The sequence below is a fragment of the Athene noctua genome, chromosome 15, assembly GCF_965140245.1.
Source record: "Athene noctua chromosome 15, bAthNoc1.hap1.1, whole genome shotgun sequence".
In the NCBI taxonomy this organism is placed as follows: domain Eukaryota; kingdom Metazoa; phylum Chordata; class Aves; order Strigiformes; family Strigidae; genus Athene; species Athene noctua.
This window is the reverse complement of record NC_134051.1, coordinates 12,447,906-12,467,305: the sequence shown is the minus strand read 5'-3', so window position 1 is coordinate 12,467,305 and position 19,400 is coordinate 12,447,906. Positions and strand designations below refer to the sequence as shown.

General features: G+C 34.9%; 1 protein-coding gene across 1 annotated transcript in view; it reads right to left on the bottom strand.

Annotated features, from left to right (window-relative positions):
- Positions 1–19,400, bottom strand: part of SMG1 (SMG1 nonsense mediated mRNA decay associated PI3K related kinase) — a 66,878-nt gene that overhangs the window by 24,754 nt on the left and 22,724 nt on the right. The window contains exons 7-30 of the mRNA XM_074918757.1: positions 18,790–18,915; positions 18,622–18,694; positions 17,844–17,941; positions 16,094–16,267; positions 14,808–15,032; positions 14,000–14,101; positions 13,288–13,557; positions 12,586–12,716; positions 11,663–11,824; positions 11,075–11,193; positions 10,416–10,503; positions 10,231–10,332; positions 9,629–9,769; positions 9,115–9,314; positions 8,635–8,831; positions 7,773–7,940; positions 6,788–6,942; positions 5,580–5,725; positions 4,727–4,928; positions 2,854–2,963; positions 2,321–2,468; positions 1,773–1,932; positions 992–1,112; positions 66–314 (exon numbers count right to left, since the gene is read on the bottom strand). Of these exons, the coding sequence (XP_074774858.1) occupies positions 66–314; positions 992–1,112; positions 1,773–1,932; positions 2,321–2,468; positions 2,854–2,963; positions 4,727–4,928; positions 5,580–5,725; positions 6,788–6,942; positions 7,773–7,940; positions 8,635–8,831; positions 9,115–9,314; positions 9,629–9,769; positions 10,231–10,332; positions 10,416–10,503; positions 11,075–11,193; positions 11,663–11,824; positions 12,586–12,716; positions 13,288–13,557; positions 14,000–14,101; positions 14,808–15,032; positions 16,094–16,267; positions 17,844–17,941; positions 18,622–18,694; positions 18,790–18,915 (3,667 nt within the window). The remainder of the gene's footprint in view (positions 1–65; positions 315–991; positions 1,113–1,772; positions 1,933–2,320; positions 2,469–2,853; positions 2,964–4,726; positions 4,929–5,579; positions 5,726–6,787; positions 6,943–7,772; positions 7,941–8,634; positions 8,832–9,114; positions 9,315–9,628; positions 9,770–10,230; positions 10,333–10,415; positions 10,504–11,074; positions 11,194–11,662; positions 11,825–12,585; positions 12,717–13,287; positions 13,558–13,999; positions 14,102–14,807; positions 15,033–16,093; positions 16,268–17,843; positions 17,942–18,621; positions 18,695–18,789; positions 18,916–19,400) is intronic.

Genomic DNA, 19,400 nt, shown 5'->3' with positions numbered 1-19,400 from the left:
AGGGGAATTAGTGGCTACAGGGACACGAAGCTCAAGTATCTACAACATAATTAGCAAATACTCACCTGCTGTGTATAACAACTTTGTTTTCTCAATATCAAGTTCAGGACCCCATTTTTCATCTATCTGACCTGGTGCAGACAATTTTTTAAAGTGCTGGACTAAGTCTTGTGCAGTGGTGGTTTTTCCTAGCTGAACTTCGCTGCACTGGGCAAGCAGTCGTGTAGCTAGGGCAATATTTCCTCGCTTCCGTGCGAATTTCGCTGCCGTTAAGCCCAGCTCCATTAGATGGCTTTTAATCGAGACTGTTGGCTCTGAAGAAGAAAGCAAGACATAATAAACAGAATTATTAAACAATCAATAATCGCACCTGAGTTATACAGATAATTTCTGCCCAATGTATTCTATACATGGCCATCAGTAAAAAATTGCTCAGCTCTTTCGTATTTCTTAACATCTCCTTCAGAAATTCAGATGACTTGATTTCTGCCTAGAATATTTATATAACCCATCTGAAATAAATAAATAAGATATATTCATACATTATCTGTTGGTCAAAAGAGCAGTATTTCACTACAAGCATTATTCTTAACTAAGAAACGTACTTGTCCCCTAATACAACTTTTTCTCCCATTATCTCTTACCACGGTGCACATTTAAATGTCTTTCCTGACTGTTTTAAAAGACCCATTACTGATAGTGTTGAAGTGTTCACAAGTGAAAGCATTTAGAAATATGAAAAGATGAGCAAGTGCAAGTAGAAGAGTATAGAACTGCTAAGCATTTCAGAAGAGACTTTTTTTCTTTTTAACAGTGTCTACATTACAGTAGTAATTGAGACCCCAAGTTCTAAAGCAAGACACCTAAATAACCAAAACTTGCCTTTTAAAAAGTAAATAATAGAAAGAGACACAGCTGCTGCTTTCAGCAGAAGATTTAAGTTCAAATTCTACATTTACCTTTCACAACACTAAAATGAGAGCTTATATACCTTTAAGTTTTTCCATCAATTGATTCTGGAACACTGTGTACCTCAGCGCATGCATCCACGGCCTTACATCATGCTGTTTGCATGACCTCAAAGCATCATTGAAGAGAGGTATAAGACAGTCCTGGAAGAGGCACAGAAGTTGCACCGTTGCCATGAGGCATATTTATTAAAATATATTTTCATTTATTAAAACCGAAGACTATTTTAGTGCAGAATAAACATTCTTACTTGACTCTTTATTGTTAACTAATAAAATGCAAATATGTTTTATGCAACTTTAGAAAGACGTGCTTGGGTTTGAGAGGACAACACTAAAACTAGCTCAAAATCAAGCAGAATTGTTTTCTGAGGAACACGATTAGAAACAAGAACTAGATCATTCATGCTGGTTGAAGTTTGCCATTGTTCTTAATTGCTGACGTGATTGGGTTTTGATAAATATTTTAAAGTTATTTTTAAAGTAAATCACATATTGTGTGTAGTAGAAATAAGCATTACAATTTATTTAGTGAAGAAATAACAACACTTCTCTAAAAACCAACTATCAATAAAACTTAAAATACTGTAAGAGATGCTATATTTATACCTATAGAAAGAAGTCCAACTGAGATGTAAATTTAAAAACACTTGGGTCAAAGCTCATTAGAAAACTAAATGAATTCTTTTTATAATATCATTAACAATGGTCAAAACAATTAATGTATGTTCTACATTCAATACTTCATGCCTTAAGATGAAGACAGATACTACTCCAATTCAGGTTTTAAACACACAGACATACCTCTGATGTCAGCCTGTTAGACACAGTGTTTTCCAATGCAGAAGAACAATACAACTGAAGAGTGCTCAACACTGGTAAAGACTGAGACACAGTGAGTGTGGAAAGTCTTAAAGGTCCAATAGCGATTCGTGATGTTTGCTTTAAGTACTTAATAACGTTTCTGAAATAACCAGAACAGTCATTTTTGTCAGCTAGACTTTAAAAATAAACAGTGATACCAAAATTACTAAAGATAATGCAAATTCAATGTCTGCAAAGAGGTGATGAGAAAATCTTGCAATATTATGCACAAGTTACAGTATAGTACTTTATTATTAAGCTGTCAAGAAGCCGTATTTTATCAACTGAAAGGAACTAAATAATCTCCAAGTTAAGCATCATCTTATTTTTGCTCAATAAGTTTATAACTCACAACAGCTAAAACTGGTAGCAAACTACCATAGATGCTGAAGTACAAAGCAGAGTATGCTTTTCACAAAGTTATGTTTAACAAACTAGAACAGCTTTACACAGTATATTACATTCATTCATAGTGCATTTCAACTCACTCGGATATTGACTGCCATTTTTGCTCCTGATCTATGTGGTTTGCAGCTGTTGCCAGACATACTGAACTTCTCAAAAGCTGTACTTCAACTGCTTTTTGAAGTTCTCTTGGATCAGGACTTAGCATATTAGGAAGGAGCTTCTTCATGTCTACGTGGAGAATAAACAGTTGAAACCAACTAGAACTGCCAAATTTTATCAAATGTCACTGTCTGAGAATACATTTCTGAGAGCACAGAAGTTTGGAAAAAATATTTTTAAAAATATATATATTTTAAGTATCTGTATGTATTCATATTAGAAATGGATGATAGACTACTTATAAACAAACACAGTAATTCCAGAAAACATACTTGAATCAACATTTAGAATGACCACCGCCAGTCATTTTGAGGTTTGATTCATAAATGTTATGGTCAGTCCACTGACCAGAGCAAACTGCATTCAGAAGTTTCAGTCTGTCATTTATAGAAACAGATAAATGAAGAAATATTTACTTTTGTATTTGAAGTAATGTTAACTTATGCATTTATACCTATTTTTTCTTTGGATCCCCCTGCAAGCAGGTTGATATTTTCTCCTGGTAATAATTCTAGTTGTTCAGAGGATTCAGTAAGTTGTCCAGACTCAAAGCTGCTCAAAGATCTGCAATTCAATGTTTGTAGTTTTATTTTCACATTTCTTACTTTATTCTAGTTGTGAAATATCTTAAACAGCAAAAGACTCAAGCCTAACTCAAAATCCTACAGAGCACTTATGATTCATCCTGAGCAAAAATCCAAATTTTCACACAGATCAATAAAAGGCAATAGTACTGCACCAAATAGATACATTCAATATTAAAGTAAAAAGATAACCACACCTATCCAGCTATGAAGCTTTTCATATTATCATTATACTATATAATCATCTTCTACCATAGTCAGGCAAAAAGGATTGACTTTGGAAGAGTTTAAAAACAAAGGAACCCCCAAAACTTCCCAATCCCCATGCACAGAGAAATAAGTTTTGGGGCAGAATTTCATGAGGCCATGGTTTCAATTCTTCAGTTTACATGAAACCAAAATTCCAGGAATACTGGAATGTTGTGCAGATCACAGATTATACAGATTTATATTGCTTAACAGCCTGAAGCAGCAAATTTAACGTTTTCCCTATTGTTCCACATTTGGAAATAATTTGAGCATTATAGACCTATACAGAACTACACAAAAAAGGCCCTGAAAGATTAAGAGGCTTGATGGCTCAGAATACAGAGGACTCAGAGGTTCAAAATTCTTGTTATTATCCACTGAAGAAGGAATTATCTAAGTCTCTGCATTAGAAAAGAAAAAAAAAAAAATCAGCATGTGAAAACTCCCCTTTCTGCTAAATTATTTCAATCCTCATTACTACAGTCTCTTCTCAGCCTGCTCAGGACCAGAAGAGTTAGTGCTGCGCATTGTCAGGAGCTCTTTACAGGATTTTTCTGATGATATAGTATCTACCTTCCAGTAATTATCTGGATGAAAACTAACTTCAACCACACAAAACTACCAGACCGCTGCACAGTACAGTTCTGCACTTGTGATGTCTATCAGAAGTACAGGGGGTTTACAAAACCACGAACATTCAGAAATGACACTTTCACATCCACGACAAGCATGCACTCTCCCCTAATGCATTAGCTGCACAACACACTGTTACTGCAGTAAGGAAAAGGATCGCCCCTTTCTCCAACAGAAGTAGTCACTTTTTCAGACCTGCAAGGTTTTATTTCAAAGCCTCCTTCTATGCTTTTATTTTTAAGTCAAGGAATTTCAGCCAAAAGGATTTTACAGTGTTTACCACAGTAGTACAGGGATGGGAAGTATTCAAGTTGTCAAATGAAACACAAAGGACCCTTAAAGCTTGACGGAGTATTTCTACGTCACAAATATTTTTTCATGAACCAGAAGAATATCAAGAGTTAGGAAATAAATGCGCACACTATATGCAGCCAAGACCACCTCCTTAACACACCTTTTACATTACATTAATCAAAATATTTTTAAAAACTGTACCACTGACAGGCATTTTATTTTTCACTATTATTTAAGTTGTGCAACAGGATGCATCTTCTGCCAATAGAAGTAGAATAAATTTGGTATCTTTTACTTCCAAGGAAAAGATGTTTTTCTTTAATACTAAGAAACCTCAGCAGTCAGAAAGCCACATTAACTATCTAGAGTGATGGTACCTCTTTACTTATCTGTATGGCTACTAAATATCATGGCCAAGTTTTTCCCCTCCCATGAACACAACTTTCTTCTTACTACGCCTCTATTCCAACGACATCTAGTTTCCAAAATCCATATAAACACCTTAATATTTCAGTTCTAAGATACTGAACTCTAAGGTACTGATGAATAAATTAATTATATCCTTACTTTATGTAGTTAAAATCTGCTTTCAGATTGATTGAGGTATTACTGTTGCTTTTCTTCAAGTCATGGACCATATTTTGCCACTCCTGAACAGCAGACCAGTCAGCAATGGAAATGTAACATTCACACGCTTTATTACCCAAGTAGTTTATAACTTCAGGTGAAGAGTCACTTGGCTTAGTCAGAACAGTTTTTCTAGTTTCTCCTGCGAAACAAGTATATATCAATGGTTACGTATTTTTAAATAGCAAATCTAATACTCAAATGTAATTTGTGTCTTTTGTCAATAAAAACACTATTTTTTAAAAAAAAAAATCAAAGTTACACAACATTTACAGTATTCTCCTTCCACTTTTTTTTTTATAGAACCTTTTCAAAGGAGGTTTTGGAAAAATATAGGTGATATCTGTAAAGAAACATCGAACAGGAAAACAGAAGAACTAAATTAGTAAGAAAGAAGGTCCGCTTTCAAAGATGAAACGGAATACTACAACAAAGTCTCAGTAGTTAAAAAAAATGAGTAACTAATGCATTTGATACAATTATGTCAAATTCTATGCCTTAAGTTATGATGATCTAAAATAATTTAGAACTAAAATTAGTAAGTTATAAAATATTTTACCTATTATTTTTAGTTTAATTCAGGTAGACCTCAGTACTGCAAACCCTCATATCTACAGATAATATTGGTTTCAATGGCATTAAGCAGTTCAGTTTAACTGCAGACAGAAACAGGTTTTCAGATTTAAGAATCAGACACTATCACTACCATGGCTATATCACTGAATGTTCTAATTTTGTATACATGCAGTTACAAAATTGTATTTCTCTTAGAAAGAAAACAGTAAATACTGACCATTCAAGGAATGCTTTGGGCTGGCATTATTCACACTGTTTGAATTGGCCAACTTCAGAACAGTTTTGTCAAAGCCTGTTATGCAGCAATCTACTCCTGTCATGGAGCACAGGTGCTCCTGGTATTCCGCAGTTGCTTTTTCAAACCTTAAATGGTTTAATATTTTAGTCAGCATTTTACAGAACCAGTTTTCATTTTTGGTAAATAGATTATATTTTAAACATTTCTTTACCACAGTACTCAAAAAGTTCACATGTCACCTTCAGCAAAAGAAAGGGATTAACACAGCATACAAGTTTACCATCTGAATTTCCAGGTTACAGCATAGTATAAAAGGTTTTCCATTCAGGTTTTAATGCCAATTTCAAACCAAGTACAGATTGAAGGAGATAAATTAGTTTTATATTTGACTGTCACGTTTCTTACCTGAATGAATAAGGCTGAATACTGATTAACTACATATCATTTAATAAGGGAATGTAAAACTGGATCTAGGGCAAGAATCCACACCTGAAACCTGAGAAACTTCTCACGTATTACAAAGCTGCACATAATTTTAAGGAATCTAACAAAAATGGGGAAAATATATAAATATAAAACCTTTTGCTTTGTTTGGAGATTTTTTACATGGCAGGTAAATAAAAGGTGTCCCTTTTTCATTTCATACAGAAGAAAGGATGCATTCCTTTAAGGAGGTGAAAACACCAAAATGAAGGTATACCCTATCCGGAACATTGACCCACTTATTTGTATCTGCAGCCAAAGATTCTATTTCAACAGATGTAGAAGACATTTTTTCAAATCTGAGCTAAAACTGCAAAGCATTTCCCTCGGAGTCCCTCCCTTGGCAAACTGTGGCAGGTAATCAGATCATGTCATTGGTCAAACTTCATTAGAAAATATTTAAATTAATAATAATTTGCAATGGAAAATTAAATATAGTATGAAAATAGTATCGCTGTGTACAAAACACTAAGGAAAAACACTTTAGGAACACCATTTCTATTCAAATGCTGGTAATTTAGTTAAAACTAAAAGTTAAAATATCTAAAAATGCTGGATGCATTAGGTATCTCATACACAATGACTTTAGCTGACATGGAAATTAGATCAGTAGCCCTGATTCACACCACAATTTAGAAGATTCAGAACTATGCATAAGAAAAAATGTCCAAGTTTGTAACATCCAGTTATCTGAGAAAACTTACCGCCCTTCTGCTTGTTGAGCTACAGAATTGATCCAGGCAAGACTCTTCCCAACTACAGCAGAAGACCAGACAGCAATACCCTGAATAGCTTCAGGACAGTGAAGCTCACATAATGCTTCTACCAGCATCATAATAGTCACTTCCAATTCATTTCCCTAAAACCAAACCAAAAGCTTTATTTAACAATTCCCATGTAAAGTAAGAGCTATATACATGGTTAAATATGTGGAAATTGTAAAGCAGTATTTCATTATATGTATCTACAAGTGAAGTGCTCTGCATATATTCATTCATTACACTGCTTTTGGAAAAGCAGGGGTGCTGAGGGAAGAGTATATGCTGTGAATCCACAGCCTGCCTGTCAATAGTTAGCGATCACTATGGGATAGTCTGTACCTATGTAAGTATGAGAATTCATAAAGAAGCAGAAAGTAATAAATATCTGTCAGACCTCCTTTGTTAAAATATTTACGCAAATCAAGTCATGTACTGAAGAAACTATTCAACCTTTTTAAGAAGGCTTAACCACTTTATCCAGTCATCCCACGCCTGCACTATCTGCTTAGTTACTAGAGGAAGGATACCCTCATGGTACATCCCCCTCCTGCTCATACCCACAGGCAAGCAAAGACACTGCACTAGCACAGGCTCAGGAAGGCCTCACACTGATACAGCAGAACTTTCATAAAGTTTAAGCAGAACATTCTACTTAAAAAGAAATTGTTCAAACTGTGAACAAACTGCAGCATTCATTTATGTAAAGTATTTGACCACAAGTATGCAGAACATCCTAATCTCCAAGCTACCGTATCGTTTAACCACAAAAGTCCATCAATACAGAGTTATGAGTTTAAAAAGTGGCTTTAAATAACAAAATCTTTTACAGACCAGTTGGCTTAATAACTACTGATTGCCTTAGCTTAGTTTTTTTAGAATATCATGGGAATATTTTTGTAATAGTCTACAGAGTTTGAAAAGAGAATACCTGAGAGATACTATTATTAGTTTTCATCTCTGTGAGTAAATCAAAACCATGCCTGACTGTCACAGCAGGCTGGCCAGCCAGCAATCCAACTCTCATGATGGAAAGTCTAATCCGCGTTAGCCAATCTTGGCATGTCTGACGATTAGTATAAAAGAATGTCCTGATAACCTTTAAAGACAGAAAAGGTAAGTTTTACAATACCATTCTTCTGTATCAATCAAAATAGTTACATTAAGTACTTAATTAAACAATCAAAGTTGGGACAGATTTCTTTTCTCCAATTGGGTTTTCAATTAAGAGATGAAGAAACAGGTACAATTCTGAATCTTTAATTTTATTAATGCAGATGGTCTGAAATCATGCATAGCATGCAACTGGCCAAGCATACCAGCAAGCTAAAAATCTTGAACTGAACTGACTATAAATTACATATTACTGTAATGTTAAAGTCTGGCAATTAAACAGCTTATTTCAAACAGTGAAGAATGTTCTGCAGTTAGAACTACAACAAAAGGATACATTGTTTATAGGTAATAATTATAGTCTTCAAAAAGCAATTTAAAGCCTCAAATAACTGTGTTACAAAGTAACAGGATTGCCAACAATCTACAAATCAGTGATGCTACAAATTAGAGGTACTACAGACTTGCTTGATTTGTAACACTATACAAGCCGGTACTCCAGAAATAAATCCTGTTTTCACATGTTCTCTACAAATAAGCAAAGTCAAAGCCAGACAAATTAAGAGCCTCAAACTTTAAGTTCTTCTGAAGTTCCACAGTTAAGACCTGAACAACCCCAAAACCACCATTCATTCAATAGATCATTTCAAGTAACCTCAGCACTCTTAAGACAGACAAACCTTGGGTGGAGAGGTAAGGGCATTGGCACATCCTTCATAAGCATTGTACATCAATTTTTCCAAGTTCTCCAGATACTGTAGAAGGAGAACAAGCCTAAGCTGGTTGCTACTGTGTCCTTCATCATTGTCCGCAGTAGTCCACTGGCTAACATCTTGGTCAGGGTTTAATGTATGGGCTGCAAGACTCCTAATAATACCTACACATTTTACCAAAACATTGGGGAAAAAAAAATAATTACCAGACAGCATTTTATTTAAATGTGTCAAGGTATAGCAATGCAAAAGTAAAATCCCTCAAAAGTTAATAGCAATTATGTAATCAGTCTTCTGTCACTTTATCTCTTGATGTGTCAAACATGCTAAAATCTATAACCACTGGAAAATAAAGCCACTGTGCTTCTTGCCCTTGGACATGAAGTCTTTAGCTGCACAACCTTACCAAAGAAACCCCATAAAAATAGACTACATTTTTTACATTACCTTCAATTGTTTGAAATGTATCTTGGGCTCTACCCAGAGGAGTTCGTAACTTCGAAAGAACAGTAAACTGAGCTGCTTCCCAAACAGCCCATTGCCAGAGGACAGCATCAGTCTTCAAGAGATTACGTGGGATGGTTGGTTGATCTCTCTTATCTAGTCTTTGACAACTATAGAATAATCTTTCTAACCAATTATCCTTCCTGAAAGAAAACATCAGTACATTAACACAAATTCAGGTGGTAACAAGTTTATACTGCACACACTTCAGCTCCCTATTGCTTTCAGACAAATCTCTCTTAGGATTATTTCCAAGCAGCAATGTACATAGACAAATATGCAAAAAGGTGTGTATTTGAAGATATTTATAAATACCCAAAGATAAGTGTAAAACAAATTGATTGAAGGTAAAGCAATGTAATTTGTAAAGATAATTACAAACATAAAGCCAGATGTAGCTTGGAATTCTTCACTATAAATTCAACATCCATGGATTTCAGTTCTAAAAAGTTCTTACCCAGTTCGGTGAGAGTTTCCATACAAAATAAAACTAATGACATCAGAGAAATCCTGTGGGTGGAATGTATTACTTGGAGCTTTGCTCATATGACTTCTTATAGCCAAAGAAATTTCTTGTATTTCTGTGTGGGTACGGTTACTGCAGGAAGAAGGTAGGGAAAAAAAAAAACCCATGCTATAACATATTTGAAAAAAAATTTTAAAAAGTTGCACAAAAAAGTAAAACACATACACAGACATATATGCAATGATTGGAAATAGATATACTCTTTGTACTAAGACAAAGTGCTTTAAGATTTCAGGTCTTTGAGACAAACTGCAGGACATAATATTGCTGAAGCTTGGATAACATGGACAAGTATTCATATTTGCTGCAAGAAGTGCTGCATAGTTTATCAATTATCAAATTTGTTAATTACTTTGTGTACTACCTACCGTTCTTAAACCTGTAACAAAGTAGAAGAGATAGCAAGACACTTCATGATCTTCCGTTTTAAATTAAGACAGTATGATGCCTTCAACTGGCATTATTTTTCAGATAAATGTCACTGAAGAAAAACTAAACAATTCTCTGTATTGAAGTTAATCCAAACAATTTACCTCAACACGACATCTAAAGGAATTGACTTCAGAAGTTTTCCAAAAGTCTGTCTTACACGAGCACCGCTATGTACTAGTTGAACACGACACACATCAACACACCTGCATCACCAAAAAGGAAAAAAGGTGGTAACATTTCCATTAACAGCATAATTCAAATATTATACAGAATTCTGTGCAAGTACCTTTGTAAAAGGTCATCTGGGAGGGAAGAAGACAGTGCATGGAGGCTACTACATGCTTGAAGACAAATGTTCACATCTTCCAGAAGGGCTGAATTAAGGAGTTGAAAGGAAAAAAGAAGTTACTCTTGCTAGAATTAGGTAACTTATGCATTACTCTGGTTATGGTAGAACATCTAAAGACATTTTTACAATGCAGCTGGTAGAAGGAGACACAGGCTTTAAGCAATACTTTTCTTTTGATTTCATTGACTGGTTTTACTAAAACAAATGTTAAGTAAAAGTTGCTTGTGCTACATGTTACTTATGGGCCTTTTCTGGCAGCTGACAGATTAATCCTTCTATGGTCTCCATACATTGGCATTATACACGATATATTTCAATAAGAAAAAACTAAGGTAAAGTTAGTAACTCCTGGCCTTGGGAAGTTACTGCTCTTGCCAGTATTATGCTACTAAAAGCATTTGTTTGCATAATAGGTAGGGATCCATTTGAGAAAAAATATAGGAGAGTGTAGGTTTTTTTCACAATACAAACTGGAATCACCCCTAAGAGTAAATGAAACAAGTACAGTTACAGCTATCAGTGGTATATGACAAGGTCCCTTGTGTACTTAAGTCACATAAAAGACAGTTAATAAGTAAAAATACGCGGTATCTTACTGTTTGCTAAAAGTCCTTTACAAAACTTATGAAAAGATGGGAGTGAAAATAACGGTGCGTATGTTTCTGATTTTTTCATCAGAACAGCCACTTCCAAAGCCCATGTCATAAGTAGTTTCCTTCAAAAAACAAAAGAATTAGTCACCAATACAGTTACAGAAAGATATCTTTCAATATAACTTGAACTACTTCATTACAGGCGAGTATACCATAACTCATATTTTTTAAACAAAAGTTTTCATAACATTAAAAAAATCCCTAGCTTTCACAGCATTTTGGCAATAAAGGATTGTAAGTATTATAAAAGGGTACTTTCAGTGAGCAAAAACTTTTTTCAGTAAAATTTTATAGCTCTGGTTTTACTGTATAGCTCTTACAAAGGCTTCAGTTTTTCTAGTTTTCATGCATAAAAATGAGAAGCTATCTTTTCCACCGGTATTTCATAATTAATGTTTAAAAAAACCCACAAATATTGGACTGGTTAAATTTACCCCAAGTTTTACAGACAAAAATTATCCTGGTTTCTGAATTAGGGCATTCTACTGGAAACAGAAAAAGTCTCCTGATACGTAAGAAAAAGTTAGTTACCTGGTATCCTGAGTAAGGTTATCCTTCTTAAGCAGTAGCCCCAAAAGGTTTAGTATGATTGAGAAGTGTTTTTTTGTTGCTGTGGTTACAGTACTTATAACTGCTCCATCAAACAGAGAGGGAGAAGAAGAACTGAGGCTACTGGATATGAAGTGGTCATGCCTGAAAAGGCAAGGAAAAGCAAAATATAAAACCACCAAGACTCGGGATACTTCCTTAAAGTATACAGGAGGGGGCAAAACCAGCAACAACAACAAAACCCCCAAAACAACCAAACAAACCCCAATCAAAAAACCCCAGCAGCAAAAGTTAATGTACACCCACACAGTAACCGCATTATGTCAAAACCCAAGTATTTTGATCCCTGGCCTAAAAGAACAAAGCTACAATTTTACATCAGTCCATGCAGCCCAGTAACCTGGTTTCAACTGTGGCTAGTATCAAATGCTTAGTAAAAAAAAAAAAAAAAAAAAAAAAAAAAAAAAAAAAAAATCAAGAAATGTACAGAGTAACAGTTAAACTAGTATATTCCCTTACTTTGACAACATTTTGTAGAAATAAGGTCCAAAATGTGATTAAATCTCTTGTTTACATTTCATTACCTCTCCTAGATCTCACAGTAAGCAAAATAGTAAACAATATTCCTTATTTACTTTCAGTAGAGTTCTCCCTCAGTTATCTCTATTCAAACACAGGACTTCTAATCTGTCTTTGAATAAAATGCCAAGTTTTAAGCCAGGATATGCTTTCTTGGCTGAGATACAGACTCCCTGCAATTAATGAAAGTAAAAACTGATTAGGGAAGTTCGGGCAAAAGCTTAATTGTGATAGCTTATTTAAATTCATTCCTCCAACAATATCATCTACTCAGACCAGTTCATCCTAGTGCTCTTAAAATACTGATTAATTACTAATCTTCATACCTGGAACAGTGTGAATATAATGTATAGAGTACTGCATACTGGACAGCAGGAAAATGAACTGCTATGTCACCATGAACAATCATCAGATTTTTACTCAGTAGTGCAAACACAGTTGGCGAAAGGGCCCACATCTATAAAACAATCACAACATAAGCAAAGAAACATACTGTATACAATCTATTTTTAAGGGTAGTTTCCATACCATTAATTATTGTTTTGCTTCTTCCCAAGGGAAATAACTATCAAATAATTTTCTGACCCTAATTGCAACTATTTTCTTTTCCTTTTTTAAACAACCTGTTAAAAACAGTTTATGTTTTTATTTGAAAAGATCTGGAACAAGTGTCTTCACATGGCTGACATGAAAAGAGGACACACTAAAGCTGCTGGTATCTGTCTTAATTTTCAAAAAGAATTACTATGACAATCTTAGAATCAATCCATGAACAACCCTGGTAAGATGCTCTTCCCTAGAAACTGCTTTTGATTATGTACCAGCCAGGGATACAGTCCACCCACTCTGTTTCCCTTAAGTTTTAATACTGGAAGTTCTTCTATAACATAAGTTAGGAAGCAAATATTGATCATTTTAATTATACATATGTGCACTACTGGTGAAATGTATTATGGCATATTTTAAGTAAAAAAGTGTTTTTAAACTTATTGCACAAACTTCTACCTGTAGATTTTTTTTTTACTCACCCCAATTAATGAGTTTTTAGCATTTCCAATAGTACTTAGAGCACTGAGGTCAAATATAACAACAAATTTTGCATTATCCACATTGAATATACGCTTCTTGAAAGAGTCATGCTGGATTTCAGAACAGGCCTCAGGAAGATGTAAACTATGGAGAAGACTATTTAGAGCACAGGTCATTTCTCCTAGAATCAACCTGTAAGCAGTCTCCAAAACAGGAATGTTCTTCAGGCTCAGTACAGCTTGGTATACAGCATGGGCTGCTGCAACAACCTTGGGAATATAGATACAGTAATAATTGATTAGCATGAAATCATAAAATATACTAATCACCAATGCAGAATTTAAAATTATGCTTCTTATCTACGAATAGCCTAGTCCAATACACATACCTATCTTCAGTTTTCTGTAATTAAGTACTACTTACAGAATCTATTAATTAGATTCTGGATCATCCACATAACACGCTGAGTGCGAAAGCCACATCAACTAAGGACTTCTCTATCTGGTATGATGACCAACTTACCAATTCCTTATCAAATCTAAATGCCAAAACCAAGAACTAGTTACATCTACATTTTCAGAAGTTTCACAGATATATAGTTAGATTAAATATATATATATACTTAAGATGAACAAAGTTTTACAGCTTAATGAATATATTCTAGGAGATGTATGAAGGCTACTGTAGTATACCTGCAGAAGTCACTCTTACCTCTTTCTCCTTATGATAACGAAGAACAAGTAGTTTAGACTCTGGTATAAATAATTTCTCTACAAATGATGATGGTAGTTTTGTATTTATTTGTTCAACAATCTGGGGATAAGAACCAAAATAAGTGTATTTAACTACCTGAATTTATTTTTATTAGAATAGATTATTAAGGATTAATTCAAATACTGTTGTTCAAGCTTGTATACACTGTATCTAGAAAAAACATCTTCACAGCAATGCAAGTATCTTGTATTTGCTTTCCCAAATTCCCATTCAGAGAATCAGTTATTTTCAAGTTTTAACAGCACAGCTGAGAAAGCTGTATGATTAATTTAGATCGATAGGGGTTTAAGAGTTTGTGGCCTACTCATTAAGAGCTATGTTTTGAAGAAGTCTTATTTCCCAGGTCATAGCATAAGTAGATAGATAGAATATATTAAGCACTAAGATTCTGAAATTCATCATGTGGTATTATCAATTGCAGAGGCCAGAGAACAGCTCTATCCAACAGTGAAGCCAGACAGGAATGCAAAAAAAAAAAAAAAACAGCCACACAACAAAAACCCAACAAAACATGAATACTCAGGCTGAAAGAAAACATCAATTTATCCATAGGCCAAATGTATAAACAGGTTATCAGCATAAGCTTTACAGAAAAGAATACAAGCATTTAGAAGAAGAATTTCTTGCTGATGATCAGGAAGAGTTTTAAATATTTATCTAATACACACATACAAAAAAAAAGCAAGGTTGCTTAAAAATACTATTTTCCAATGCAAAAATGGCAATAATAAAAATATGTACAAACCAGTGTCAACAGATTCAGGACTGAAATGATATAATCAGTGCCACAAGTCTGACAATTTTCCATTTGATCTAATCCATATGTGATGACCATGTCACAGTGTATGGTCATACTTGGATCTAGGCTGCCAAGTAGAACACCAACACACTCATTGGCAGCTGTAAGCACGGCTTCAGAAAAGAACACTTGATTTGCTGCAGTCACACATCTCATTACCCTGTACAGAACCTGGAAAATTAAAAACAAACCTAAATTACATTCCATTAAAAAGAGACAAGGACTGCATGCTATTTAATTATATTCACATCCTTTCAATAGCCTGTCCCATCCACTACTCTACACCTTGGTAAATTCTATCAATAAAATATTCTGAATAATGCACACCATGGCATTACAATTCAGAAGTATAAGAAAAAACAAACCTTCAACTGCCTGCTTTCCTACTCAGTTAAAGACCTGCAGAGACCTAGAAAACTTAAATTCATTATTCAGAAATCTATTCAGTTCCAACTGATGTCAACAGAACTCCTCCTGTAAAAGGCAGGCTAGTTTTCTTTTCTTGAGATTTTGTCAAAAGAATCTTCTGCAGATTAAGACACAAGTTACATAACCGTCTTGGCTTTAATTGGGAAAGCCATGTACTTATTTATCCAAGAAGTTTTGTCCCTCAGAATTCTGCAAGGGCATAAATTCCAGTTGTGCAGCACATGCAGCAACAATAAGATTTTGACTACAAGTATTTTTATCTTATCTTTTCTTTTAAATCATTCATACCCCCTACAGTTCCTGTTACAGAAGGTATAGCAGCTACTTAGCATATTATATAATATTTATTCTGAATTTACACCATCCTGTACAATACAAGAACAAGAGTGCTGCTATCAGATTTGATAAAGTTACACCATGGATAAAAGAAAATCTACATTTTATAAAATCGAACTCAATTTGAATTCAGTTTTTACAGCATCACAGCAATCTGAATAAAGAGTGACATTATTGTTACAAAGACAGATAATACAAGCATAAATCCAGCTGCATGAAGTTAAAATGCCTAAAAAAGTTAGTTTCTGCTATATAGGATTCCCATGTGCCACTATGACAATCTACACCTTAATATTTAATAAAATTATTTCATCATATTTCTTCAAGAAAATACACTTGCTCAAAGCTAAGCATATATACATGAATGTAGAATTCAAAAAACCTAATGAAACCCAACAGTGAATAACATCTTTACATGGTGATAAATCATATCAGCGACAAACCAAAAGAAAAACTCAAATTCTTACATCAGTTACATATGCTTCCGTAATTGGTGGTCCTCTAATCGGGCTGAAGCGTTCCCCAATACTCCTCACCACAGTACTGAAAACCCGAAGAAGTGCAGCCAGTTTAGGTAGTGATACTGAAGGAGGAGGAATATCTTCATCTACTGATTCTCCAGAAGCTACGTGGCTGAGGTCCTACAGCACGGAAGTTTATATATCAGTACACATCAGTAACAGTTATAATACATGCACAAAAGATCAAGAGATTGAAAATACTTTTTTATTTATCTTACAGACACATTATAGATACTATGCAATTATAGCTGTATTTACCCAGTATCTCTAACTTCACATACATACAAAGATGGGATACAGGCACACAATGACAATGAGCAAGTCACAGAGCAGTAATGAGATGCCGCTCCTTAGTTTAGCCACTGAAACAGAGTACTTGGACTATATTTTGTAAATTAAAGCAAAGGCTTGTGATGTTCCTGGCCCCTTGGACATGATCATCCACATTGCTGCACTGTTACAACAGCTGTCTGCACATTTCTAGCGCTCTCCCAAACAATTCTCCCATCCACAAATTGGAATCAGGATGTTCAAGTGGCCATTCCCATCACACTGTTTACATGGAGCTACCTTGATCTGGAGACCATGAGCTTACTAGCAGGCTACTTCATGCCAGCTGGCGTCAGTGCCTGGGAACATGCCCAGAAGTGCTGATCTCATTAGTATAGATATAGCCCACTGAGATAAAAACACACTAGCTGGAACCACCTCCTCCATGATTTAAGTTAACACCTGTTATCTTAAAACTCTTCCATGACTAAGAATACACACATTGTCCAGCTCAGCAGACAAGCTGATAAGCAGCAACTTACTGCACTGACTAATCACTTTCAACTGTGTGCCTGCAGGCACAGCAGTGCAGGTTTCTGTAGGCCTGACACTGCCAAAGCGGTCTGTGAATACGAACTCTTAAACCTGCACCATCAAAAGCTTTGGTGTACATACAAGTACACTAATGAAATCAAATTATTTATTCTGCTTTGAGTGAAATTGATTATGCTGGAAGTACAATTTCACCTATATGGATCTGCATGTTAACATACATAATATAGCATAATTAGTTATAAGCATATATACATACAAGCACATACACCTCAAGAAAAAGACAACACCCCTCCCCAAAAACTAAAACTCTTCCTTTAATGACAGCATTAGATAAACTCTGTGCCCTGTTAACTAAGCAAAGATTACAAACTCAAAACATGTTAAGTGAAAATACTTTTGTTTTCTGTCAGTTCCTGCTGCATTATTTCCTGCACAATATAATCTGTTACTTTATTTTTTAAAAAAGATTTACCATTAATCTACAGAATACCTCTCCCCCCACAGTCACTGCTTCTGGAAAAATCTGAAGTTGGACAATTAGAGAAAATATCAAGAAAAGACCATGAAGTGTCTCCGTTGCAGCTTTCTAAAAATGAAAGCATTCCTGTTTGGTTAATTATTTTTATTATAACATGACATTCTCAATCAACAATGGCTGAAAGCCTGCTTGTGATACTATTTAAGTAGTTCATGAGGATTCATGTAGAATTGTCATTGTACATGACATCAATATACTCTGTAACTTGATCCTCTTTTCCCAGGAAACGCATACAATTTTATTTTCTACAAATGTAATACAACCACAAGAAACACAGCTGGGTGTTTATTAAGAAATCAACAACAGTTCACTCTACCATGAAGTCTTGTTTACCTCAGCATAAGCTTCCATATCTTCTAAAAACTGACCCAAGAGTGTGGTAGAAAAAGTAAGATCAGCCACCCAAAAGGGCTCCAAGCTCTGCAGCCATCCTGTATAAATAAATTAGGGCAATTAAAACAGGGAAACAAGGTAATGTACAAAAAATTTTAGTTGCATATTGCTGAGGTAAAAGTTGCTAAGGTAAGAGGAGGTCATCTGCATGAAAATTTTAACATAAATTGTTTTTAAAATAAATATAAACTGTATTTTCCTCCTCTGTCCCTTTGACAAATACATTTTAAGGTTCAGTCCTGCCCCACAGCAGTTAAACATTAAGGACAGAATCTAGGACTATGATACAAAAAACATAACAGACTTGCTGTGAATACCTCCAAGACAACTGCTATAGCCATAGGAAGAAGTTTCCCACTTTCTTAAATGTGATTACAGCATCTTTACCACAAAAATGTTCTAGAAGTACATAGGAGAAAATATATTCTTTCACAGAGAATATATTAAAATCTATACACTTACTAAAAATTGTTCAAGTTACATGAAACAATTGATGGGTAAATACAGCCCAAATAAAGCATCCCATTTTTCCAGATATAGCATAAAATGGCAAATAGAAATTTACTTAAAAATTAGGAACAAAGTTTCCTGTTAAGTAGTCAGAAAGTAATTTTGGTTTTCGATCAACTTCCATGTCAGTAGGACCAGACTTGTGCAAGTAAGCCCGCATCATCTGCAAGCCAGAGTGGACTACATTAGTGACTCTGGCCAAACTTACCAGACACTTGTTGCGTCAACGAAGGTTTCTGAGTGTGATCTATATGCCACCCAACCAGTATGTCCACTGTGTCCTGGAAAGCAATTTTGAAAAGGGAGTTAACTACCCAATTTGCTGCACCAACATTTCTATGCGAGAAAGAAAATATAGAGGACAAAGTAAGCTTACCCTAAAATTGGTGCTGAAAATGTGTGGGTAGCATCGGGACACCAAAAGGATGCACTTGACACATTTGCACAGTAACTCTGGTGTATCCACATTTTCTAGAATGGACTGCAGGCTGGTCATTACAAGCTAAAAAGTAAAGCAAAGGCACTAGGCATTTCACATCATTAAAACAACATGTGAAAAAGTTATGATATTAGACATACAGAGATTTACTCAGTGTTGAACACTTTTCAGCAAATTACTTTGATTCAAACAACAGAAACGTCCTAATACTCTTTCTGCATGAAAGAAAAAATGTAAAAAGCATCACATATACTGCATTTCCTTGAAATACGGTAGACTGGTTGAAGTTCCTGCTTCTCTTGCTTAAGCTTTCTGGCTCCATAAAGTACCTATTAAATTGGAACACAGACATGAATATAGTTGTTCTACACCCAAAATAACAGACCCTGAAACCTGAACCAGGGAACCAGATTTGTCAGCACACATCCTACACCCTCTCAAATTCAACTACAATCCAAGTTAGAAACTCTAAATAGGAAGTAGCACAAAGCAATCAACAGGTCGGGTTTTGTTGCCATTTCACTTCAGTTGTCTTTTTGGTCTCAACA